Source organism: Crinia signifera, chromosome 4, assembly GCF_055691185.1.
Source record: "Crinia signifera chromosome 4, ASM5569118v1, whole genome shotgun sequence".
In the NCBI taxonomy this organism is placed as follows: Eukaryota; Metazoa; Chordata; class Amphibia; order Anura; family Myobatrachidae; genus Crinia; species Crinia signifera.
Genome location: NC_139220.1, coordinates 170,099,870 through 170,126,145, shown reverse-complemented (window position 1 = coordinate 170,126,145; position 26,276 = coordinate 170,099,870). Strand labels below are relative to the sequence as shown.

The 26,276-nt window shown below is 43.1% G+C and overlaps 1 protein-coding gene across 1 annotated transcript in view; it reads right to left on the bottom strand.

Moving 5' to 3' along the window:
* LAMB4 (laminin subunit beta 4) overlaps positions 1–24,000 on the bottom strand; it is a 127,350-nt gene extending 103,350 nt beyond the window's left edge. Inside the window, exons 1-6 of the mRNA XM_083180169.1 lie at positions 23,971–24,000; positions 16,636–16,791; positions 14,147–14,282; positions 9,665–9,738; positions 5,430–5,618; positions 1,984–2,047 (exon numbers count right to left, since the gene is read on the bottom strand). Coding sequence (XP_083036295.1) covers positions 1,984–2,047; positions 5,430–5,618; positions 9,665–9,738; positions 14,147–14,282; positions 16,636–16,791; positions 23,971–24,000 — 649 coding nt within the window. The remainder of the gene's footprint in view (positions 1–1,983; positions 2,048–5,429; positions 5,619–9,664; positions 9,739–14,146; positions 14,283–16,635; positions 16,792–23,970) is intronic.
* Between the last annotated feature and the right edge of the window lie 2,276 nt (positions 24,001–26,276).

Here is a 26,276-nt window from a genome sequence, read left to right as displayed (position 1 = left end):
GACATGGGCAAAAAACTGACACGGCTGGAAATCTCTGGACTGAGAGGGCAGAACTCAGCTCCAGAGTGCTGTATGGCCGGTTATAATGTTAGGATCTCCTGTGCCACGCTGTCTGGCGAGACACCACGTGACACTGGCTGGAAGGAGATAGTGACAGGACCAGGGCGATCTCCTGTGCCACGCTGTCTGGCGAGACACCACGTGACACTGGCTGGAAGGAGATAGTGACAGGACCAGGGCAGCCTCGCCAACCTGACTCCGTTGTACTCAGATGGAGTTGACGTGTGTGTGCGGGGTGCTAGGCTTCACCAATAATAGCCGCGTTCGTGGGAGCCCGTTAGTCAGGCTCCCACCTCGATGCCACCTGGTCTTATGTTAAGGACAACACACACGCCAAGGCCAGTGATGAACAAGGGGAAACCTACCTACAAACAAAGAGGCGAGGACCACCCTGCCCTGCGGAGAGGGGTGCCAGTGGATAGCACTCTAAACAGGAACCCGCTGTGCTAATGCTTAACAGGTGTAACCATACACAGTATGCTGACACACTAAGAACTGCTGACGGGTGTAACAATACACGATATGCTGACACACTAAGAACTGCTGACAGGTGTAACAATACACTATACGCTGACACAATAAGCAAATGATTAGTACGGAGACAAAGAGGGGGAATCTTCCCAACTTATCTGGAACCGAGGGATATCAATATCTGGAGAAGGAATCCCACAAAGACCAACAGGAGCTGCAGGGACCGGGAGACGGATAAAGGACGACACACGGACACCGGGAGGACAGGAGACTGGATGGAGGACACAGCTGGGAATCAATGACAGGATGCAGGATGACTGGACACAGGAACCAGGAGCAGTGGGTAAGCAGGAACCAGGAACACTTGAGACCCTGAGGTGCAAAAGCTATAACCGGCATGGGACTGAACAACCAGAGGGTTTATATAGAGAGCACAATGTGGTGCTGATTACACATAGCCTGAAGGTGTGCACTGCAGGCTAGGAGCCTAATCAAGACACCTGAGTCCAGAACACACAGTACTGAAAGTAACCTGCAATGGCCCAGGCTGACCACTGGATGCCACTAGCGAGTACACACACACACAGGCTGAGATAAACCCAGGGAGAACACACAGAAAATGTGAATGGTACATAACACCGATCCGCTGGAAGCGGATCGTAACAGTATGGAAGCCACATGCATGTAAATAAATAAATAAATAAATACATATATATAGTTAAAGATATATACAGCACAGCAAAGCGGGAGCAGGAGCCAGAGAGATTCACCCCTCCGCTCCCCCAGGCCCCACAAATCCCCCAGGCCCCACAAAACAAATTATCATGTTTATTACCATCATTAATTAGCTTTATAAAAAAAATAAATAAAGAAATCCACCTTGAATAATGATATAACTGAGTGAGCACAGCAGGGCGGCAGGAGCGGCAGCAGAAAACCTCCTCCTCCTCCAGGCTACAGCCAGCGCTTGGGAAGGCTGATTACGCTGCTGTAACCAGGGAGGAGGGAGTGAGTCACTCTGCGTAGCAGGGGTAGGTGACTGCTCTGGGAGGAGTCTGGAATTCTGCTGCGCTGCCCGGAAGCCAGCCCGAGCAGCAGCAGCAACAACTTAGAGAGGAGTCAGCCTCACCGTCCGTGACATTTGGTGGCAGGGACCGGGTGAGCAGGGCAGGAGGCAGGCGCCGCCGGGCAGGGCAGCCACCGGCGCACACAGCCCGCTGCCCATTACTGTAGTACCAGTAGTATGATCTTAGTGCAGGGCTCATTTGCGGAGGGGGGGCGGGCCGGTGGCGCCATGCGACCAATCAGCGCCCATAGCGTGTGCTCCACTGGCTCCGCCCTCCCTACGCCTATGATTGGTAAATGTGTATTCTGGCTGCTACCTATGTATGGCAAAGTGTACCATTTGTGGTGCTTTATAAACAAAAGATAAAAACAATAATTTTTTCATACCTTGAATGTAAGAGGCGTATGGATCATCAATATCAAAACTGGGATCAAGGGCCTTTAAAATCACCTAAAAAAAACAAATGGACTTTAGTAATGTCAGTATTAGAATGTTGTTCCAATATTTTCCTTTGCTTTGTAAATTAAAAAGTACTGTAGCGTCATTACCACAGCGTACTCAGTTTGACGTATATAGGGACTTTAGTATATGAAAGGTAGGGAGACAGACTTGACTGTAGATTTCACAGAAGTAAGACATGTATTATATTTACAATTAGAAAAGGTTAGTATCTAATTTAGCTGAATAAACTGATAGACTGTATGTTATTTTGTTGCTGGAGAATATAAAGGTATTAATTTTCATGGTAATTGTTCAAGATGGTGATCATTTACTTTTATAATTTAAGATCTTATTATTCTATTGAGAAGTCAGTCTGAGCTGCTAACCTGAGACGTAACCCTTTGGGCAGTATTCAATGCTCCCGATTCACCACTGTTTTCTCCCTCTGCGGTGAATCTTTTACACTGAAAATCTGAATCAACCTATTCAATGTTCACTGTTCGCCGAAAGCGAATAGTGAATGCTGGACAGTTCTCCGTTTCATGCTCGCTGCAAGTCTCTGGTGTATTTCAATGGGGGTTTCACTTTTATTCGCAGAGAGTGCATTCAATGCTAGGATGGCGAACTGCTTTCAGCATGATTTTCGCCATGATTCGCCATTTTGCATTCAACATCTTTTAAAGGTGAACTGGAATGTGTTCTTTTAAAATAATGTTTTTTTTTTTGGTTTTTTTGTTGTAAAAAAATCAGTAATTTTATTTTGTGAAGACGCGTGCTATTTGGATTCATGTGCTTGCAGCACATGAATATTTATAAATCTTTTTTTTTTTTACACATGACATCATGGGGGCGGGGAGCCGCTAATTAGATATTCACTGCACACTGGGGGCCATTACATATGCACGAGCAGGACCAGTGCAGCGCTCCCTAACCGCGTCCCCTGCCAGCTCTCCGGGGGGGGGGGAGCTTCTGCTGCCTGTGTCCACGGGAGCCCTCCTTCTCCTTCTCCCGCACAGTGTCCGGCGCAGGCAAGGAGGCTTCCATCTCCCTGCCTTCTGCCGTCCCCCGGCTCCCTGCGGCATTCGCCCCAGTGGTTAAAAATTGCCGTCAGGGGCAGCGAGCCCCTGCAGCATTGAATAGGGTGAGAGGGAGGGCTGGCAGCAAATGCTCCAGCCCTCCGGAACCCGGCGATTGTGCAGCAAATCCTAAACACGATTCGCTGCACATCGCGATATTTCTCATTGAATACCTGCCTTTGAGTGCCAAGGGAATTTGCCAAAATAGGTGTTAAAATTGCCAGGCAAACCTTTTTATTAACCCTTTGAGTGCCAATGTTTTTTGTGGGTGCACAATTCCATTATTTTGCAAAAGAACTCATGGATTCGGGTTAAGTTTTGCTTAGTTTAGTAGATATTTTTATCTTGCCTCTAGCAAATGAAAAATAATGTTGAAGTTGCCAGAAATTGAATGAGCCCCCGGCGAACAATTATCCATGATAACTTGCTATGCATAATTGAATTCCCCACTAAAGCTGAGAAAAGATACATAGAAATATCACTTTGGGAAGAGCTCATTGACAATTATTATTATTGGTGTTATTATAATTTTATTTATAAGGTGCCACAAGTGTTTCGCAGCGCCGTACAAAGGAACAGTACAGGGAGACAATACTTGGCATAACATTGAATAAATAACAAAAATAGGAGTACAAATAAAGAGCGCCACAGTTCAATACACATTACAGCTTAAATATAAGTAGTGAGGACCCAATCAACATACAACTAGAGGCTTGAGGCCATTGATGGAGAGGAGTATGAAGATGGTCACTGAGTGTTTGAGTATGGGAGAGCTGTGAGTGACATGTGAAGAGAAGTGGGCTTTGACAACAGGAGGGAAGAGGGCCCTGCTCGGAGGAGCTTACAATCTAGACAGTTCATTTTTCCAATAAGGGATTATGGGCCTGTTTTATAATTGTATGCTAATGCCACTGCAGATGCAATTTTGATTCAGGGAATATGCAAAACAATGCTCATTTAACTTGTATAGAGGCCTCACCATTGTCTACAACTGTGTACACAGCATTTACACAGATCATTTATTTCACATACTGTATCTATTACATCGGATCAAGTAGTAAAACTATTTTGTATGGATGTAGTTAATACAGATTTGGCACTAGTTAGTGGCGTAGGTTCGTCCCAGTTGTCTGGCGGCAAGCTAAATATTGGTGCCCCCCACACACACACCTGTAATCTGTCTCACTGGAGGCACACACCTTACTGATAGAGCTATTTGCTCCTGCACTGTAAATATGCAGATTCTGACTCAATCAGTAAAGTGCCTGCTTCTAGTGGAACAGGTCATGGGTTCTAATACAGGGTGTGACACTTAAAAAAAATATGTTTAGAATAAAGAGAGTGTGACATCTATTGTCCTTCTAGGAGGGGTAGTCATCCCCAGAAGTAATATCAGTTTAGTGATTCAGGGAGGATTACCGTGCCAGGTATCACGGGCAGGAGAGGGACGCGCTGGGGATCACGTGTAGGAAGCGCCTGTTGCTTGCAACACCCTGCAAACCTTTGGAGCCTGGAGCATGAGCTCCACCGGCACCACCCTAGCTACGCCTCTGGGCAGGTGACTCCATTGCCACCCAGAGTTATGCCTTTGGCACTAGTATTGGATGGGGCCTCTAAACAGTAGGTGCAGGAGTCCTATAGAAAAGGGCTTGTAGATAATGTAGGTGGTAAAACCAAGTGCATTTGCCATGTGGTTTAGCATAAGTTGTTAGCAATTTAGCCCAAGCTTGAAGCAGTTTAAATGGCTTTAAACTGAAGCAGGACACAGGCCTAATCTGCACACATGCGATACAGGTCCTGCTCATGCGCAGTTCAACAAATATCAGAGATGTGCAGTATGTAAACCATTGCATTTGTGTACATCTATCTCTAAGGGATGCAGTTTAAATCCCGGCGGTCGGGATCCCGGCGTTCAGAATCCCGACGCTGGAATCCCGACCGCCGAAATCCCGACACTTTCTCCGTCCGTGGGTGTCCACGACACCTCTGGAGGGAGAATAAATTAGCGTGCCGAGCGTAGCAAGGCACCGGGCCCGCTGCGTGGCGAAAGCAGCGAGCCCGCAAGGGGGGGGCGATCCATGTCTCCCCCTTGTCGGGATTTCGGTGGTCGGGATTCCGGCGTCGGGATTTTGAACGCTGGGATCCCGACCGCCGGGATTTCATACTGAATCCATCTCTAAATTAGGCCTTTTGTAAATTTTGTACCCCCGGCCCATAGCTATATTATTTCTGCAAGCAGTGTCAAATTAAATAAATAAATAAATTAATAATAATAATATATTGCATACTCAAAGTAGATATTTCAAATTCAATACCTCCCCTTCGGTAGATGGTTCCATGTCAGAGTACCGTGAATCACAAACGACATCCCCTATTTCATCAGCGTGACCTTGCAGTATGTCAGGAAACGATGAAGCACAGTTTTGAGCAAAATATTTAAACACTTTCCAAGTTTTTCCAAAGTCCCGTGATCGCTCAACCAACATGGCAGCAGGTCGATATGTCTTCAAATGAAACAAAAATAAATAAGCACAAACAGTTCCTGCACAAATGTTAGTCAACCTGCCATATTCTCACTGTTTGCTGGCTGATTAGCTACAGTATTGCAGATATTCTGGTTAAACTCTGCTATAAAACTATATTTTAATTTCAGTTTTTATCTGTCCTTGGGGTCCTTGTTTAAAGGCCCCCATACACTATGCGATTTGGGCATGATTTTGCCCGATTCGGATGAATCGGGCCGTAAATTCGACCCAAATCGCATATGGAGACATGACCTCCGACCCGATGCGCGGCCCCGTGCGCATCGGAGTCGGCAGGTCGGACGGGCTGCACATAAGATTTTCTATCAATGGCTTCCTATGCGTTTGTATGGGCTTTTTTTTTTTTTTAAGTGTTCTGCTGCTCCCGAGTCCTTCTCCTGCCCGGCCTGGCTCCCTCCCTGGTACTCTGCGCTGCCCCCACTGCTCCCGCTGACGGCAGTGGCTTCTTACACGGCTCCCTGCGCCCCAGCCCCAGGATCACCGGCGCCCCCCCTGCCCCTTACCGCCTGCCCCCTGCACCTCACCGCCCGCAGCTCCCCGTTACATGTGGTAAATCGCAAGCGATTTATCACATGTAAATTTGGCACATCAAGTGACAAATTGTATGTGAGCCTCCCGGGGAGCTGCCGGGCGGCTCACAGGAAAATTGGGTCCGACTTGTCCTAAGGACAAGTCGGCCTAATGTATGGGGGCCTTAAGAAATGGTCAAATCCTCTCATCTGACCATTTTGGGATACATTAGAAGGAGTTGGATGTAAATGCAAGTTGCTGCTTATCTCTGGTGCAACTTTTTTTAGTTCCCATACATGTCTTTTATGATGCACAATGAGGTGGACGTAGGGCCCAATTCAGACCTGATCACTGGGCTGTGAATGTTAGGAGCCCAGCGATTAGGTAAATTCTGCCCAGCCACAGTCTCCCCCCACAACTGTGCACAGTTGCAAATACGTTTGCAGCCTTGCACACAGGGGAAAAAACATTTGCAATCACTCACCATCTTATGATTTCCCCCCTGTTTGCAGCGTTGAGTAAGTCTACAGTCTAGAGAACTAGAGTCTAGAGTCTAGAGAATGCTGTGGTGCCGCCTACAAACACCCCCGGGCCGTCAATCATCTTGTTAACAGCCATCGATGGCTATACATCTCTGGCTTTGTTTCCATGGATGGCTGTTGTATTCGCACTTCAGACTGTACACATGTGCAGTCGTTTGATAATAGCTTGGTTGGGAATTCTCACCCAAACGTACGTGTCTGAATCAAGCCTTTAGACCTCATGGGGCCCTAGGCAAGATACTGGTTTGTGGCCCATCTCCCTCCAACAATCGGTAGCACTAGATTTTTGCTGCTGATTGCAGGTGGCAACAGCATTGGCCTTTTGGAAGCAGCTTAATAACTGTGTCAATTTTAAACTAAAATGACTGCCCACATACATTGGATGAAAACATTTTGTGTGACCAGACTTTTTTATTATACCAAAGAACATCAAAGGAACTTTCAGAGCGTGGGCAGATCCATGTGATGTCATGATGATAGGCAGTAATCGCACATTGCTCCTCTGGGAACATTTTCGACAACCAGGATATCTATATGGGGCCCCTTGGGACCTGTTGGGCCCTAGGCAGGCTCCTAGGTTGCCTTGTGGAAAACCTGCCATTGAATGCACTTTTTTTTCTGAAGTGTACTTGTTTTGGCGGCCATCTGATTCAACATGGCAAGTAAGGTTTGGGCCGGTTCACATGATTAGCACCTTGCAAAAAAACTTGCACCTGTTTGGAGGGAATATGCAGGTACTCAAACTCTTGTGCTATTTACAAGCTGCTGATATTTGTTTTCTGTTTTCTAATTTTAAAGATTTGACTGATATAGTTATCAACCTTTGCTATTTTCTATTTTTTACACATTAAGACTTGGTAAAAAAATCAAAATTTTTCTAATTATGTTATTCATAATATAAAGCTCCTTCTCTCAACTATCTCTGTATAAATACATGCTATACACACATATATGTATATAAAGAATCTATGTGCTTATATTGAACCACTTGAATGTACTATATCTTATCTCTCTCCACTCTATCGCGGATGTGTATATCCCTTTAAATGCGGTCATAGTACTGAATACGCAAGATATAACAATCAGAATAGTATAAACCTTAACGATTATTTATTTATTATTTCCTGAAAACTTAATACCATCCAATTATACTTCGCAGAAATGATTTGCTAAAAATATAAAAATGTATTACTGTTTAGATCACGCATTTTAGGATGAACTTATTAGTCACTACACTGGACACACTAGCTTTTAGAATTATCCTAATGATATGTTGATTACCTCAATGACCTGATTGAACAACGAGCGCCATACAGCCTTTAAATAGGCTTGTGAAGAGCAAGCATACATCCGTCTTGAAAAAGTCTCCGTTGCCATAGAGACGAAACGCGTCTACGTCACTTCCTGTTTCGTCTGCAAACCTCCGTGATTCCCCTGATTACCAGTTTCAACATCCAGCTGGTCTGCCGTGGTCTTCAGCTAACAAGCCACCGTCATCTGGGCAGCAGCTACTGCACTTCTACCCAGCGGTCGAGTGTCACTCCCGCTTCTCAGCGTTCATTTCCAGCTGCTGATTCCTCTGGCTACGTCCACACAGCACCTGCAGCCGGTCAATTCCATCAGACCCAGCACACAGGGTAGAGCTCTCTAAACTCAAGCTCCCCGCCTGCAATGCCATCAAATCGGGTATGAGCTGACACCAACAGAAGCTCCCCGACGCCTCCTACCACCATACCAACGGAGGGTGAGATAATACCTACTGCTTACAGTGCCTCATTCTGGGCACTGTTTCATCAGTCTTATTAACCCTGCATGTGCTTCCCAATCATCTACTAACTGCGCTGCTTATTCATTTGCATCATTCTCCCTTCCCATCCCCCCATCATCTTGGTTACCCCCAGTGACTACCATCAATTTTTAACCCATCACGGAGCTTTCATATAGTTTGCAAACGTAACCCTATAATGGCCATTTAGGTATTTTTATTGTATTATATTAATTATTGTTATTAATTTTCATGTATGAATTGTTTTATTATCTTTTTTGTCCTATATAAAAATTTTCTACATTTTCAGCAGTGTGTCCAGTGTTATTCTGTCCAGTGGTATTATTAGTGCTAAATTGGTCTACTAGCAGCGCAAGGTGGTTTAAAACAATTTTTTCTTTCTACCCATGTGAATTCTAGCTAATTCACATAAACCATATGCAGCAGCAGTAGATATCTGAATTGAATTACTACATTTATTTTTTTATATCAAAAATACATTTTTTCTACTTATTGTCATAAGAACAGCGCCAGAAACACGGTGTAATTTGTGGTGATTCCGGTCTCCACACATTGCACCCCCCCCCCCCAGGTCCATGTGATGTCATGATGATAGGCAGTAATCGCACATTGCTCCTCTGGGAACATTTTCAACAACCAGGATATCTATATGGGGCCCCTTGGGACCTGTTGGGACCTGTTGGGCCCTAGGCAGGCTCCTAGGTTGCCTTGTGGAAATCCTGCCATTGAATGCACTTTTTTTTCTGAAGTGTACTTGTTTTGGCGGCCATCTGATTCAACATGGCAAGTAAGGTTTGGGCCGGTTCACATGATTAGCACCTTGCAAAAAAACTTGCACCTGTTTGGAGGGAATATGCAGGTACTCAAACTCTTGTGCTATTTACAAGCTGCTGATATTTGTTTTCTGTTTTCTAATTTTAAAGATTTGACTGATATAGTTATCAACCTTTGCTATTTTCTATTTTTTACACATTAAGACTTGGTAAAAATCACTTGATAATATGATCATCTAAATGGTCAGAATAGGCTTTACATATGAAGACTGAGTACATATTAAAACATGTTCTTCAAAGAACAAAAGCTATCTGAAATATATTTTTCTATTTGTGCACTGTATTAATAATCACAAAGTTATTGGAAGTTTTTGTAAGATTTTAAATGAACATTACCTTGAAGGTCATTACAAGATGGCTGAATTGAAATAATGTTTCTAGGTCGAGTCTAATGCTGACATAATCAACTCCTAGAAAAAAAAAAGTAAAATGTATTTATTAACAGGTATTTATATAGCACAGCATTTTTTATACAGTATTTGGTCATTCAGTCCCTTCCCTAATAGAACTTACAATACATAGTCCCTACACCATTTACAGATACTGGGGCAGATGTAATAAACCATAACAAGATATAAACTCGAGGTTGATAAAGAGTAATGCATGTCCAGCCATTTAGCCCCTAACTGTCACATTATAGGCTGTGTTTCAAAAATGTCAATTAGGAGCCGGTTGTCTGGAAATGTATCATTCTTTATCACCCTCATGTTTATATCTTTTTAAGGCTTAATACAGTATGATTTTGTATTTTCAGTGGAAATAAACGCAAAGGGAGAACAAAGAACTATCAAACATTTAGAGTCTTGGTGGGAACTGAACTCAAGGCCCTAGTACTGTTTGTGTACTAACTAATGCGACCCATTAGCCTACAGCATCCAATGCACTTGTAATCACATGACCTTTAAAACTGGCGGTATACTTTTCTTCCTCCTTCCAGCTGATGCTCCTTTTGGTGCTGCTTGGAAAGCAAAATCCCAGCATACAAAATTTAAACTGGCCATAAAATGATCCAAATTTTGTCAGTCCTCTTGTTAAAACTTAATTACCTCCAAGAAACATTTTTCTAAATTGTTTTCCTTCCTCAAATCCGATCCCAGAGAAAGAAGCACACGAGGGAGGACCAATAATTGGACAACTACATGTAGCATGAGGCCTTGGACACTTTTAAAGTAAAATATATCTGTGTTTGTTGTTTTATAATATTTCTATTGGGAAAATTGTTGGGAACCTATGCAAAGAGAAAAGGTGATATTACCCACAATTTGGGTCACTGAGAGGTACTGGAGGTATAGATATGTATTACAATGCTATCCTTGACCACACACCCTTCAATGTATACTGCAATACCAACTATGTATAGTAGTATTAGTATTGGGGATTGACAGTTGTCCTTGTGGCCCTGTCTACAATTACCAATCAAATCTTTTTTTTTTTTTAATGCACCAGTAAAATCATGGATGGAATCTGAAATAAATAAATGCTTGCTGAGTATATAGTACATTATATAGAGCCACACAAAACAAGTACTCTTTGGGGAGATGTACTAAGCTTTAAAAAGTGATCATGTGGAGAGAGATAGAGTACCAGACAATCAGCTCCTAACTGCCATGTTACACATTGTGTGTCAGATGTACTGTATCAGTGACAAGGGAGAAGTGAGCCAGTGGAGAAGTTGCCGATGGCAACCAATCAGCACCGAAGTAACATCTATAATTTGCATAATATAAAATTATACAGAGCAGTTGATTGGTTGCCATGGGCAACATTTCCACTGGCTCACTTCTCCACCATTATCACTGCTTTAAACATCTACCCCTGTGTTTGAAAAATGACAGGAGCTGATTGGTTGGTAGTTTATATGTTTCCACTTTAAAGGCTTAGAACAGGCTTGTCCATACTATGGCTCTGCAGCGGTTAAATAACTACAAGTCCTTGCCACAAGTCATGCCTTGCTGCAGTTTTGCGATTAGGGGGGCAGATGTATCAAGCCTTAACAAGAGATAAATGCAAGGGTGATAAGGAGAGATAAACGTCCAGCCAATCACCTGCTAACTGCCATGTTACAGGCTGTGTTTGAAAAAAGTCAGTAAGGTGCTGATTGGCTGGATGTTTATCTCTCCTTATCACCCTTGCATTTATCTCTTGTTAAGGCTTAATACATCTGCCCCAGGGAATGCTAAAACTATGGCAAGGCATGCTGGGATGTGTCACAACAGTTAGGGCCATAGTTTGGATATGCCTGTTCTTAGCCTTTGAGAGTGATAAAGTGGAAATATATAAACTACCAACCAATCAGCTCCTGTTATTTTTCAAACACAGGGGTAGATGTATGAAGCAGTGATAACTAGGAGAAGTAAGCCTGGCTTAGAAGATCTGCCTCTTTATGTGATACTCACAGTAGTGAGGTTATACCTTCCTTTGGGAGTGGCACTGCTGCAGAAGACTAGAACCCCTACCAAGAACTGACAGATGTACTAAGCCTGGAAAAGTGATAAAATGGAGAGTGATAAACCATCAACCAATCAGCTCCTACCTGTCATTTTTCAAACCTAGCATGTAATATGGCAGTTATAAGCTGATTTGGCTGGTGGTTTATCACTCTCCATTTTATCACATTTCCAGTACATCTGACCCGCTGGCATGCAAGGGGATGTGCATGTGAACACATCCCCTCGCGTGCAGCCGAATGTGAGAGAAATCATTTGATGGTTGCTGACCATCAACTAATATTTTTTTTTTTTTAAATAAATTTTATTAATGAGATGCCAAGGATACATGAATGAAAAACATATAAAGAATGTAAGATATATAGATATACTAATGGTCCAAACGAGTACAATCAACGCAATATTGAAAGGTTCGATAACCTGGACCAAATATAGAGGCATCTCTTTTGTTTTAAAGGTGATCTCATATAATGCTTATAAACAGATATAAATAGTACAAAATATATACACATTCACAAATACATAAATTACATACATATACATATACGGCTACACACATATATTTAAAATTACATAAAAATATAAGCAGATATAAATAGTACAAAATATATATACACACACACGTACATGCATACATATGTAAGCTACATACACATACATATTCACATACACATACATACACGTCTATATATATACATTTAAAACTACTTAAAAACACTGTTATAAGCTACAGAAACCATAATGAAAAACCTTTTTTAGAAAGTTAATAGGAAAGAAAAGGTGGGTGAAAAAGAGGAGGAAAACCAGAAGAAGAAAAAAAGGGAGGGGAAGGGGGGGGGGGGGGGACTGGAAAGAAGGGCCTCCTACCCTACTGGTTTTGCTCAATTCAACAGGATATCTAGTGGAAGGCTGGGGGTATATTAAAATACGTGGTCCAGGGCTCCCAGATCTTGATAAATTTTGTGGAAGAACAATTTAAGATACTAGTTATGTACTCCATTGAATGAATATGCCAGATCTTAGCAGTCACTTCATTTATTACCCTCGGTAATACTAGGCAGTCTAAACTCACTTTTATTCCAGCTGCTGATCACTGAAAAGGGAGCGGAAGCTGACATCATGTGACATCAGCCGCATGCACCACGCAGGCATCACCGCGCCTGCGTTCTCAGGGGAACAGCTAGCCTTTTTGGGTTTCACGTCCATAAAACGCTGGGGGTTCCCCTGCTACCATCCCATTCCTCCCTCATGAGAGCGAACAGCTCAACAAGTGTGAAACTCACCACTTGTATATATACAAATTGTTATACCTCTATGTTATGCAAACTCACAATTATATATAATTAGTAGTAGCTGCACAACAAGCAAGGCTAGAGACATATGTATCTAAATATACTGATACAAGCCTGCGGAACGTGACAAATAAATAGGTTTGTAAGGTCCACGCTAAGGTATTCATATACTTTGTGGAATATAACACACGTATTATGTAATCCTTGACAATGCTGCACTAGTTCTATGGCTTATGCAGCAACTGTATAAGAATAAGGAGAGCATAAATCCAGTATCACTGTATCAGACATCTTTGATCACTGGCGTACCAATAGTAGACTATTAAGAAAAAAATATACACAATGCATAATGCATTTCATAGAGGGAGTCAAAAATCAATTTACAGTATGTAAGAATTCTCTTTCAATGTTCCAGTTGCTACTAAGTAGCGTATAGGCGTAACTTTGTCAACAGGGTAGTAACAGTTCATCATATTGTTGTGTGACACATGAGGATCTCAAGCATGGTGAGACTTATATGCCGAAGTAAATCAGCAATTATCTGTTTTCATATACACATACAGCGGCAACCAGAAGTTTGATCGATAATTTAGAAATGTAAAGAGACTTCACAAATACAACATTGTAGAACTGTATCACATGTAAAACAATGGCACATCCAATGCCAAATATTAGTGAGCTCTCCCGGGGAGCTGCCTGAGGAGCTCAGGGGAAATCAGAGCCAACTTGTATGGGGTCCTTACATTTAGGTGAATTCATATTTCAGGAAAACTGAAGCACACATCTCTACTATCCAGTGATTGCATCTTTTCCTTTTATGCCCTGTTGCTGTACCAGGGATCATGTGAAAAGCAGAGCAGCTAATGACGTGGACAAGCTACATAGGACAAGCTGGCGTTTTTTTGCAGACAGAAGAAGAAATAGATGGTGCAGAACTCACAGTGTGGCAAAGTAGAGACAGTGACAGCAATATCAGGGACTGCAGAATATGGAGGAAGATAAAGAGTTGTGGAGAAGCCTATAAAAATGCTGTTAAGCTCTTTTAACATCTTTCCATATTAAGTCTAATAATTCCTTACCGTTTTCTGATTGCCACCATTTATTTTTCCACTCTGGATCAAATGCTGTGATAACATTTTCAATCTCATGGCTGTTGGGATGATAGTATGGGTCATATGGATACCTGGAATCACAGGTAAAACATTTTTCATCATCCTAGAATAAAAAAAGACATACATATGTGATTTTATTTTTTTCTGCTTTCAAAGGAGACAATACATACATGGGTAGAGGAGGAGATAATATGTGAACGCACACAATGCAGGTCAATTTCGCAAAGTTCATAGCTTTGTGAGTCAATCAAACACCGCCCGCTTGCTGCCGATTTAACCCGCACTCAAGCGAATGGATGTTTCACATAATCATCCATTCGCAGCTTGCATGCGTGGACAAAATAATTTGATGGTCGTGGACTATCGAATGATTTCAAATGGTTCTCGCAAATCTAACTCACTCTCTGGTGATATGCGGCAGCTTGATACGGGAGGAGGGGCCGCAGCCTTAAGTTACGTCCATGGGAACGCCCAGCATTTCATGGGTGTCCCCATGAAAGCACTTCCCATGGTAATTCGCACGTGAAGTGGGTGCCAGGGTCGGGCAGATGATGTCATCAGATGTCAGCTGCCCGCCACCGGCACCTCAGTCATGGGGATGCCCATGAAATGCTGGGCATTCCCATGGGCGCAATTAGGCAATTAGAGTCTGCGGCCCCCCACGCGCACTGTTCCATGCAAACGGGCTGGTGACTATACCGTATAACCGTATTGTATAATACAAGTTGCGGTGTCCATTCGCACAGATGTAAGCGAATATGCCCCTGATCAGTCCATCACCCTTGCTCACAATTGCGAATTTGCTCAATGGTGAGTATGGATTTAAATGACCTCCACAGTGTGTGACAAATAGTGTAAGGTATTCTTGTCACTACAGGAAGTTAAAATATATAATTTATGTGTACAACTTTCACCTTTCTACAAAATAACCTAACTAGGCGGATGTGTCTGTCAGTGATCACTGGAGGGCGGAATTTTCACTCCCCCACTGTGGCTTCATGCTTTCCCTCATTAGAGGGGGGAAGCAGGAAATGTGCGGGTATGATACATTTACCCCTGTGTTTGCTATTCTTATGGCTTCAATTAAGATCAGATCACACTTCATTACCAGGGGCGAATTTAGGGGTCAGGCCACCCCTAGGCACAACATTTTTGTGCCCCCCCCCCCCCCCCCTATTTTAATGTAATCATATATGTATATACATTGTTATTTATGTATTTCATTACAATTTAACTGTATCCCACCTTAATATTTTTTTAAGCACTCTGGACTGCTCACTGCACGGTGGACCCGGAGGGAGGGAGGCACTTATTAGTACAGTGATTAGCAGCACAGTGTCTCCATCAGTCTCTCTCCGGCTCACACACTGTGACTGACTGAGCGCAGGGAGGATCTGCGCGCCGCTCAGCTCAGCTGCTGGATACACAGCAGCCAATAGATTGTGTGTCTGTAGAGTAGCCAATGGGCGGGAGCCGGCAGCAGTGAGCCTGAGCCATTTCCGGACGCGCAGGGGGACCGTCGGACCCAGCCACTAAGCGGTGATGTAATGTGCATTGCAGAGTGGGTGGGCAGTGGTGGGTGACGAGCGGCGCTGCCGCCGACATATGATAATTCATGTCTGCGGCGGCGGCGCTCGTCACTCGACACTGTCCGCTCTGCCATGCTGCTATTTAACAGAATGTCAGCCTGCCTGCCGCCCTTAATTGGTGCCGCCCTGAGGCCGGTGCCTCACAGGCCTAGGCACAAATCCGGCCCTGTTCATTACTAAATTCTATGCATACTGTACATCCAGGGAGTTACAAAGGACACCCCCTGGTTGGCAGCAATCTATAGGTGCAGTAGATAATTTCTGCAAACACAAACTGAAATGGACTCCACAATATAATATTTATTATACATATAACATCATATGCCTATAAGCATTAACTAATTACAGTACCTTTATTTATTTTTATATTCCCTCCTACTATAAACCCCTGTAAGTGTATAATATTTTAGAATACTTATATTATGGGGAATATTCTGGTTCACTCCTTCTGGCAAATTCCTTTTCAAATGGACAAAACCATGTGCACTGCAGGTGCAGAGAGAATTAGATTTGGGTGGGGTTTTACTTTAAAGTGAGATCTATACTGTAGTGTAAAAATAAAGCAGTCAGTATTTCCCTGCACAGAAACAAAATAGCTCACACAAATCTAATTCTCTCTGCACCTGTTACATCTGCCCCACCTGCAGTGCACATGGTTCTGTCAATTTTATAAGGAATTTGCCAGAAGGAGTGAACCAGAATAACCCCCTACATGCTGTCATGATCCCATAATGTACGATTTACATTTTGCATGGTAGTGAGAGGCAAATATACTCTAGATTCATAGTTCTTATGTTTAAAGTGACATTTGCATATTGCTACTGTATTTGTAAGTATACTGAATGTTAGTAAAATGACACTATTTACCTCCAGGTAGCTGATAATACAGTATCGCTGAGGTTCATTCTGTCCACATGTTGATGATGCTGACAGCTGTTTACTGCGCCCCACTAGCAGATCCCCAAGGGTTGGATAACAAGAACCATCTTCACAGCTACCCTGAGCATTTGCAACACTGATCAGCTCTCATAAGGTAAAAAGAAACAGAGATGAGCATACAATTAAGGTTATTTTGGCATCCTTGGATTAATATCAGAATATGAATTATATACAGTATACACGAGTATATATATATATATATATATATATATATATATATGTTTTATTTCACATTTACTGCCATATCTAACAGCTTATTGTGATTGCTGGCACTCTGTATGAATGATGTACAATATTACATATACTACAACGTTTGGGATTATCCAGACCTGGATAATCGCTGAATAATCTAAATTGCAGAGTCCTGTGATTAGGTATACACTGCCCAGCCAGAGTGAAATCCCACACATTGTATCCCTGCAAATTGCTTAGTATGGCTTGCTAAAATTAGCTGGTTGGCAAATACAGTAGCTTAAAATCTATTCGCAAACCGCACACGAGCGAATGTTGTTTCCACTATGTACAGTCTCTGCATATCCCAGGATTTACTCGGCGGCTGCGATAGAAGGGGTTAGATCGGGGCCAGAGCTGACGTCACAAGACTTCCCCTCAAATGCCAGTGCATGCCTGCGTTTTCCCTGATGCTCCCATAAAAAGTAGCAGGATTTTATTGCAGGGTGGCCTCACACATACACATAACATTTATATGCTCTCTCACAACACTTGTTATTTTGATGTTAGTTTGTGTTCTATATATATATACATATATATGTAATAGCACAAAATGATGTTTGTATGCAGCGTCACCATCTCCATAAGAAACTCATAAATATGGGACTGTGAACTTCCTACTGTGTGGCACGCAAAAGCTACCAGGTGACACGCAATAAACCAGCTGAGGTATTGATCTCGCAGAGAATCGCGAGAAGACGCAGTCACATAAAACACACGTCTAACTCTCCCTCCCTCAGCTCTCGCGAGAGGTGGTTGAGAGGAGACGTGACACGCATAATAATTGCGGATATTCAACCAGAACGAGGCGTGAACCGGCGAACTGCGCGCGAGCGTGGGCCGGAAGTAAACCAGACATAAAAGGCTGGGAGATGAGAGGCACTGTATACACCTCCTGAGGAAGCCGCTGATTCTAGTAGGCGGAGAAACGCATAGAGGGATACAAGGACACTCGTGGCTACTGATGATATACCTGGAGGGAGCACAGCACGCTTCAAAAATCCGACCGCAGTGATCTGCTGAAGAACTGGTCAGAACAAGTACCCAGGTGCCAAAGAGCCGGATCCCCATGTGTCAAGTACCAAACGATACAACAAGAGTGAGTTATTAACCACTAATCATGTGCACATGAGTGGCAGACTTTTTTGTTTATTAAAACAATTTGGAAAAATCTGAAAAGCATATTAACCGGTTTATGCATGGACTAACACAAACTAACATCAAAATAACAAGTGTTGTGAGAGAGCATATAAATGTTATGTGTGTGTCTGTCCTGTCTGTCACAGTGGCCACGATTATGATGAAAAAGTTTTAAAATGTATTTTATGTTTTAAATAAATTGTTTTCTATTTTTGCAAAGCGCAGTCCCATTACATTTTATTTCTTTTTGGTCTTTCGATAAAAAAGGGGTTTTGGTAATCCCCCTTACTGGGAACTGCTGCAGTGCAAAAATCCAATCAGCGCTCAAACCTTTTTGTGTTTTTTATGGCCTCACACATGTGTACTACAAGCTGTACGTATGTGCAGTCTATAAATAATTGCTTGTGCTGTGAATTCGCATTCGTACGGTCAGGTCTGAATTACCCCCTTTGTTTGAAGCTCTAAAATCAAGCATTTGGGAACATCCCTCGAGAAGTCCTGCATGTGTTGACACAAACATATTTAATTCATGCTAAATATAAAATATGAATGCATCTTCAGTTTATTTGGATATATGAAAGATACAAACAGATGCTCTTATTCTGGTTCACTTGTAAAGGCAAATTTCTTCTCAAATGGACAAAACCGTGTGCACTGCAGGGAGAGGGGGGGGGGGGTTTAGCATGTGCACATAGATTTACATTTGGGTGAGTTATTTTGTTTCTGTGCGGGGTAAATACTGACCGCTTTATTTTTACACTGCAATATAGATCTTATTTTTAAGTAAAACCCCACCCAATCTAATTCTTTATGCACAAGTTACATCTGCCCCCCCTCCCCCTGCAGTGCACATGGTTTTGTCCATTTGAGAAGGAATTTGCCTTTGCGAGTGAACCAGAATAAGGGCCAGAATAAAGTCTCAGGGATCAGTTTAAAAACATTTATGAGTGCAGCATATGATGCTGTTTGTGTGTATGTGTGTGTGTTTGTATGTATGTATGTATGTCAGGGTTGCCGACTTTAACATTCTCCTCTCCGGGAGAAGCCCGGAGAGGAGAGTTTCAGCAGCCGCTCAGGGGGCGGGGCCTACGAGTGACATCACTAAGCCCCGTCCCCATACTGGTAAAAGCAGCGAATTCAGGGATCTCCATGGAGGGGGCGGGGCTAAAATGACGCGATTGTGCCGTTTTAGCTCCGCCCCCTCATCTGAGACCCGAGGATTGCGGCATTTTAATGCCGCGATCCGGGGGTCAGCGCGGGTCCCCCCTGAATCCGGGAGGGTTGCCCACCCTTCCGGGGGCCGGGAGGGGGTACCCGATTTTCGGGAGACTCCCGGAAATTCCGGGAGGGTCGGCAACCCTAATGTATGTATGTATACAACAGCTAGTATGAGTTCATAGTCTCTCTGATTTAAAAATACAGTATATGTAAACATTAAGGGCCAGATTCTCTAAGCTTCAAAAGTGATAAAATGGAGAGTGATAAACAGCCAGCCAATCAGCTCCTGCCTGACATTTTTCAAACACAGGGCGGGATGTACTAAAGGGAAAATGTGGTAAAACAGGGGTTTTACCACATTTTCCTATTTACCTATTTACCATTAACCGTCCATCCCGTCTCCGCCCAGAGGTGGCGATACCCTATAGAAGCCTATGGGCTTCTATCGCCGCCCGATGCCTGCCGTCCGCGTGACCCCCCATCCTCTATCGATCACCTCTTCCCCCAGCAGGTGTCACAGCATGGAGGACATCCGGCTGCAGGGGGAGGGAGGAGACTCTGGGGACACTGACAGCCGGGATGTGACGGTGACCCCCGCACACCACATTACAGGTATCGTTAGTACATGTTAGTACATATGCGGTAACATCGCGGCGGCTGGGTGGTGAGGGGCGGCGATGTATACTAATACATCCCGCCCACAGTCTGGAGCTGATTGGCTGGCTATTTATCACTCTCCATTTTATCACTTTTGAAGCTTAGAGAATCTAGCCATATATACCATGTAATACTTTATTTATTTTTTCTTTGTAATGCAATGTGTAAAATAATTACTACTTGTTAGTAAGTATGCTAAGTTGTTTTGCACATTTACAGACAACTGAATGAGGTGACACTAAGGTTAAAAGGTTAGGCCTGCTCTCACGTTCTTAAAATATTTTAGATTGTAGATAAAGCTTCCAGATTGTATTAATAATGATTACATAAACTGCCTTCTTTCCAAACTCTTTATGTAATAGCTAAATATTCAGATTTATGAGTTAAATGCATTAACAAATATTGCTTACAAATTTAAACAATAAGTACTATTATTTTTATATGTTTGATGCCACCATTTATCCAACATCCCATCTGAAGTAGAACTCCCATCTTAGCAAACTTCCCCCTGAGAGAGAGCTAAGAGGTAAAAGTAATGCAGGAAGCGCACCAAATGGTGGAGAGCCCAGCTTATGCAAAATTACAATTTATAAATGATTTATGAATCGTGGCAGTGACATAGCTATAATCGATGCAAGGTGTGGGGTGCACAGGGTCCCCTGGGTCCTGGGGGTCAAAACGACACCTCCTGCATCCAATTCTAGATACTGCTTCTCCTGAGTCCCATGTCTGCGGCTGCTGCACTGCATAAATTACAGAGAAAATGATGGAACAGCTACAGTATTGTCCTGGGGCAGGATGCACTAAAGGAAAAATGCTGCAAACCCCCCATTATCTGGGTTTTTACTGCATTTTGGGCATCTTGAAAAACACTTAAATAGTGCTTGCAATGTGACATACAATATAATTGCTGACATTTTTGGCACTATCCATAACAGATATTCAATTACTATATTCCACCTAGTTACAGTATACAGTAAATAACTTTGCTCTATCTCTACATCAATTACAGGGAGTGGACAACATGGCTTTGCATAGAGGTTCAGCATTGTAATAGCTCCAAATGCATTTACTTTTCTATCCTTTTACAGCTGATGTGAACATCTAAATTCTTTGGTGTATCTTTTGCTCACTGTAGTTATACAATATATTGTGCATGAGGTGCACAAGTCTCTATGCATATATTTAGAATTACAAATATATATTTAAGTTTTTATTTGTAATTTATATATATATAAAATACCATGGTGTTAGTATCAATGGTTTAGTGTAGTGTTTTTTTTTAACACTTCCTGGCTCGTTCCTTAAACACAGGTTTTTATAACTCCCACAGGGCGGGATACATTAATATACATCGCCGCCCTTCGCCGGCTGTCTGCCGCGATGCCAGCGCATATATACTAACATATGCGGCTGGCATCGCGGTGCGGTAACGGAGCCCCCCCGCGATATCTGTACTGTGGTCTGCGGGGGGTCTCCGTCTCCTCCCTGCCGCCTCCTGCTGCCTAAACGCCGGGGACAGCTAAGCAGGCTGTCCCCGGCACCTCCTCCTCCCCCTGCAGCCGGAAGGACGTCCGGCTGCGTTGCTAGGGGGAGGAAGGGCTTACCTTCCGGGGTCCACGAGGACCTGCAAGAAGGTAAGACCAAGGGAGGGGGAAAGGGGGGTCGGCGAGGCGGTGGGGTTGCGGCGAGGCGGCGGGCGGCGAAAAGAAGCCCATAGGCTTCTATAGGGTATCGCCACCTTTGGGTGGCGATACTCTGTCCAGCGAAATCCGTGCGGCCGGGTAATAGTACATAGGATAATGCGGTAAAACGGGCGTTTTACCGCATTTTCCCTTTAGTAAATCCCGCCTACAGAGAGGTAAGAAGTATAGGGGAAAAAGCAAAAAGTAGACTAAGCTCAAGACCACTTCAAATCCAATATGCAGCCATTTAAAAGGGATTCTCAACCCATTCAGCACAAGATATGTACAATAACACAGCGCTTTTGAATTGAAAAAAAAGAAAAAGTAGCGCTTATACACCAATAAATTAAAAATAAATGGGGTATTTAATAATAAACACATTAAAAACAGTTAATGAATAAGAAACACCTCTAAAGGATAATTGCATGGGATCTGTTTCTAGGTACACCGCCAGAATTATAATTCCACAAGAAACTGTGACAGTCTCTTAACATGCGGAAAGAATATAGGGCCTTATTCTAGTTCACTTTTAGAGGCAAATTCCTTCTTAGCTGGACAAAACCATGTGCACTGCAGGTGAGGCAGGTGTTACTTGTGCAGAAAAAATTAGATTTGGGTGGGTTTTACTTCAAAGTGAGATCTATATTGCAGTGTAAAAATAAAGCAGCCAGTATTTACCCTGCACAGAAACAAAATGACTCACCCAAATCTAATTCTCTCTGCACATTTTAAATCTTCCCCCCTGCAGCACACATGGTTTTGTCAATCTAAGAAAGATTTTGTCAGAAAGAGTGAACTAGAATAAGGGCCTCAGTTCCTGCTGGAGCCTGTTGAAAAATAGCCCTGCCCTACAGTATATAGCACATGCTCCATAAACATCGGCATTCAATATGGATTGTGTGTTGCTTTGAATTGGCCCTTATTTGTTTACAGTACCTGTACTATTTTCATGGATGGTCAAATATCAATATATTGCTGGTGAAATTAGTATTAAAAAGGAATGTGGTTTAAAATATGTTTGCTTGTGACTAGATTTATTGAGTTGACATACTGAGTACAATGCTATAAAAAGCTAAGGACCATATTACACCTGGTGTAAAATATTTGCAGCCCCTTAGTAACTCCCCTCCAGGGATCAGTCTCTTAAAACAGGTTTTATCTTGAACGTTAAACCTCTTACGAAGCCCTAGAGACTTGACATAGCATGACAGACTATACTTGGCAGAACTTGTTCTGATAACCACATACTGAAGGAAAGTGTAACATATAACTGTCACTGATTTCACCTGAGGCACTTATGCCGTCTACATTGAGTGGTAAATCCATTGTATTTTTGGAAGTACTTTCACTATTTATAAATCTGCAATTCATTTGTTGTAACATTTGAATTAGTATCCAAGTAATTGTACTCTAAATCACAAAACTAAGAATGTTGTAACATTACTTGTAGTGCACCTGTTGCTGAAACTGTCATGGCTTAATTTTGAATGCTATGATCTGCATTGCTTGTATATTTGTTTTCCATGGCAACAGAAAGAAGAAAAGAGGACTCTCTTTGTGGGGCACTCTTGCTATGTCAAATGTTTGTTATTTTATATTTTTAATACGTAACTTTTATTTGTTATCTCTTAAAATAATTGGGACAGAAAGGCCTTCTGTGTAGGATAGGAAAGTTAAAATAAATTAGTCCCTTCTGCAGTGAGCTTTTATCATATCCGCTATGCACAGGGGAATAAATTTAACTAGTGGAAAGGGTGATTCCCCCTCTGGGGGTCTTGAATGAAACGTGTGCACCCAGTATGACCTATGGCTCTAGAGTCTGGGGATCGTTAAGGAGGCTGGTGTGTTTTTTTATTCGAATCCTATGTTGGGTATTTTGAGGGGTGTATTCCCTATTTGTGATGTAGGATTCTGAATATTTTTAGGAGGGACTGGGATTCCCTCGGTGGAGGAGACTGCTATTATATCAGAGTGCCTGATATTAATGAACGGGGTCTGGCTGCAACGAGTGGAGATTTGTAATAGCAGGGTCTGGCTGCAGTGCAGCGGTGTCTGACAGCAGAATATGTCCTCTGGTTACAGAAGCTGTTTCTATTTCGCTGTATTCAAATTGCAACAATGTTTTATTTGATGTTGCTGTTTAAGTGATTTGTCTGCCTGGGATCACCTATGAACTGCTATCCCAAACGGCGGACCATGGATTTTTCAATCGCTTGGTTTTCCCCGTATGTATGTGCAGATTGTACAGATACTGTTGCACAAAAGATGGACACTCAGTCGCCTAGTGTGTATGTGCAAAATGCACAGATGCTCAGTTATTATTGTGCCAAACAGTCAAAAAATGAATTAGCTTCTGTGTCATGCAGACAAATAGTGATTAAACAGTGTACATACCAGGAACGTGGTCATTGATGCCCCACGCTGTATCCGTATTGTCAAATGACCTTTACAGCGGATCACACAATTTTAAAGATTTTGTCACTGTTAGGTGACAGGGACAGGTTGCCCTCCTGTGCACACACAGCAGACGTATATTCTATACCACTATCACAGTTCACAGATAGTTATCATTGCGTAAGAGATAATAAACAATACATTTGTTTTAATGCAACAATGTTTTTATTTGATGTTGCTGTTTAAGTAATTTGTCTGCCTGGGATAACCTATGAGCTGCTCTCCCAGACGGCAGACCCTGGATTCTAGAAGGTTAGTCACCCAGAGCGGATCGCGATTATAAGTATAGATATAGGTGACAGGTGTGTCTACCAGAGACCACACTTACTTATCATTGCACAAGGATAGGTAATAGCATAAAAGTTAGCTGCTTGTATGATATAGTCTGTCATTCAATCGCTTAGTTTTCCCAGTGTGTGTGTGTGCAGATTGCACAGATACTGTTGCACAAGAATAGACACTCAAGTCGCCTAGTGTGTATGTTCAATTTACACAGATGCTCAGTTATTATCGTGCCAGACAGTCAAGGAATTAATCTGCTTCTGTGTCATGCAGACAAATAGTAATCAAACAGTGTACACACCAAAAAAGTGGTCATTGATGCCCCACACTGTATCCGTATTGTCAAATGACCTTTGCAGCAGATCACACAATTTTAAGATTTTGTCACTGTTAAGTGACAGGGACAGGTTGCACTCCTGCGCACACACAGCAAACGTGTATTCTATACCATTATTACAATTCACAGATGGTTATCATTGCACAAGAGATAAATAGACAATAAATTATCTTGACCCAATCTGTCAATCAATCGCTAAAATCACCCAGTGTGTAGGTGCTGATTGCACTGATCGTGAATTACTTGTATTTAGCAGTATCTTCTTGTGCTGCCAGGCCAGTTTTTTCAAAGGCAATGTTCTGGTATTGGTCTGTAAGACCTGTGATAGTAGAAATGACCCGTTGAGTGTGTCCCTGCTGTTTAGTGGGAAGATCACGTCAGAGCAAACAGTGGTTTAATCTGTTTGGTCACTATTAGTCAGGGCCATGTTTAGCAGAAGTTGCATTGAGGAATATCCTCATATGAATCAGCCTGGCCCTTTGGTGCCAATCGGATTTTCTGCTTTCTACTAGTCGTGCAAACGTGCATAGGACTAGAGATGACAGGGTTTCCGATTGGACTGCAGGGTCATGGAGGTATAGATGAAGGTTGACACTCCTTTTGTTGCCTGATGTATCTGAGCAAAGCCCTGTTGCTAATTGTAGCAGTGCAGGGTGTTATGCTATATACTGTTTAGGCAGTTGGAGGAGTGTCATGAAAACAAAGGGTTAAAGAGTATAGATAGTGGCTATCTGGATAGCAATATAGGTGGTAATATAGCGATATGCTGTAAGTTACCTTGGAGTCCTACCCTCTGCTGTTAGATAGTCATGCTCCAGCAGCGGACTCGATAATGAGAGGGGTAGGTCCTGTGACTGTTCAGCGGAAAGTATAGAGTAAAAGTGAACGCTTCTGCTGTTGGAGTTAAATGCCACAGACCTCCCTGTTGTCCCAAAACAGAGCAGGGATAGTTAGCGTGCAGGTCTCCAATGAGAGAGCGATGAGGTACCTGGCTGTGTGCCTGGGATGGCAGAAGGTGCAGACAGGGGCAGGTCCAATGTCTATCTGGGGTGTCCTGTCACTGTAGTTGTCCCGTGCGGGATGCGGCTGTGTTGCCGAGCAGTCTCCGTCCGCACTGACCCGCCGGCGCCGGCGAGCAGTGTCTAGTACTGATGACGCGCGTTTCGCCTCTCAGAACGGCTTGATCACATCTTGATGTGATCAAGCCGTTCTGAGAGGCGAAACGCGCGTCATCGGTACTAGACACTGCTCGCCGGCGCCTGCGGGTCAGTGTGGACAGAGACTGCTCGGCAACACAGCCGCATCCCGCACGGGACAACTACAGTGACAGGACACCCCAGATAGACATTGGACCTGCCCCTGTCTGCACCTTCTGCCATCCCAGGCACACAGCCAGGTACCTCATCGCTCTCTCATTGGAGACCTGCACGCTAACTATCCCTGCTCTGTTTTGGGACAACAGGGAGGTCTGTGGCATTTAACTCCAACAGCAGAAGCGTTCACTTTTACTCTATACTTTCCGCTGAACAGTCACAGGACCTACCCCTCTCATTATCGAGTCCGCT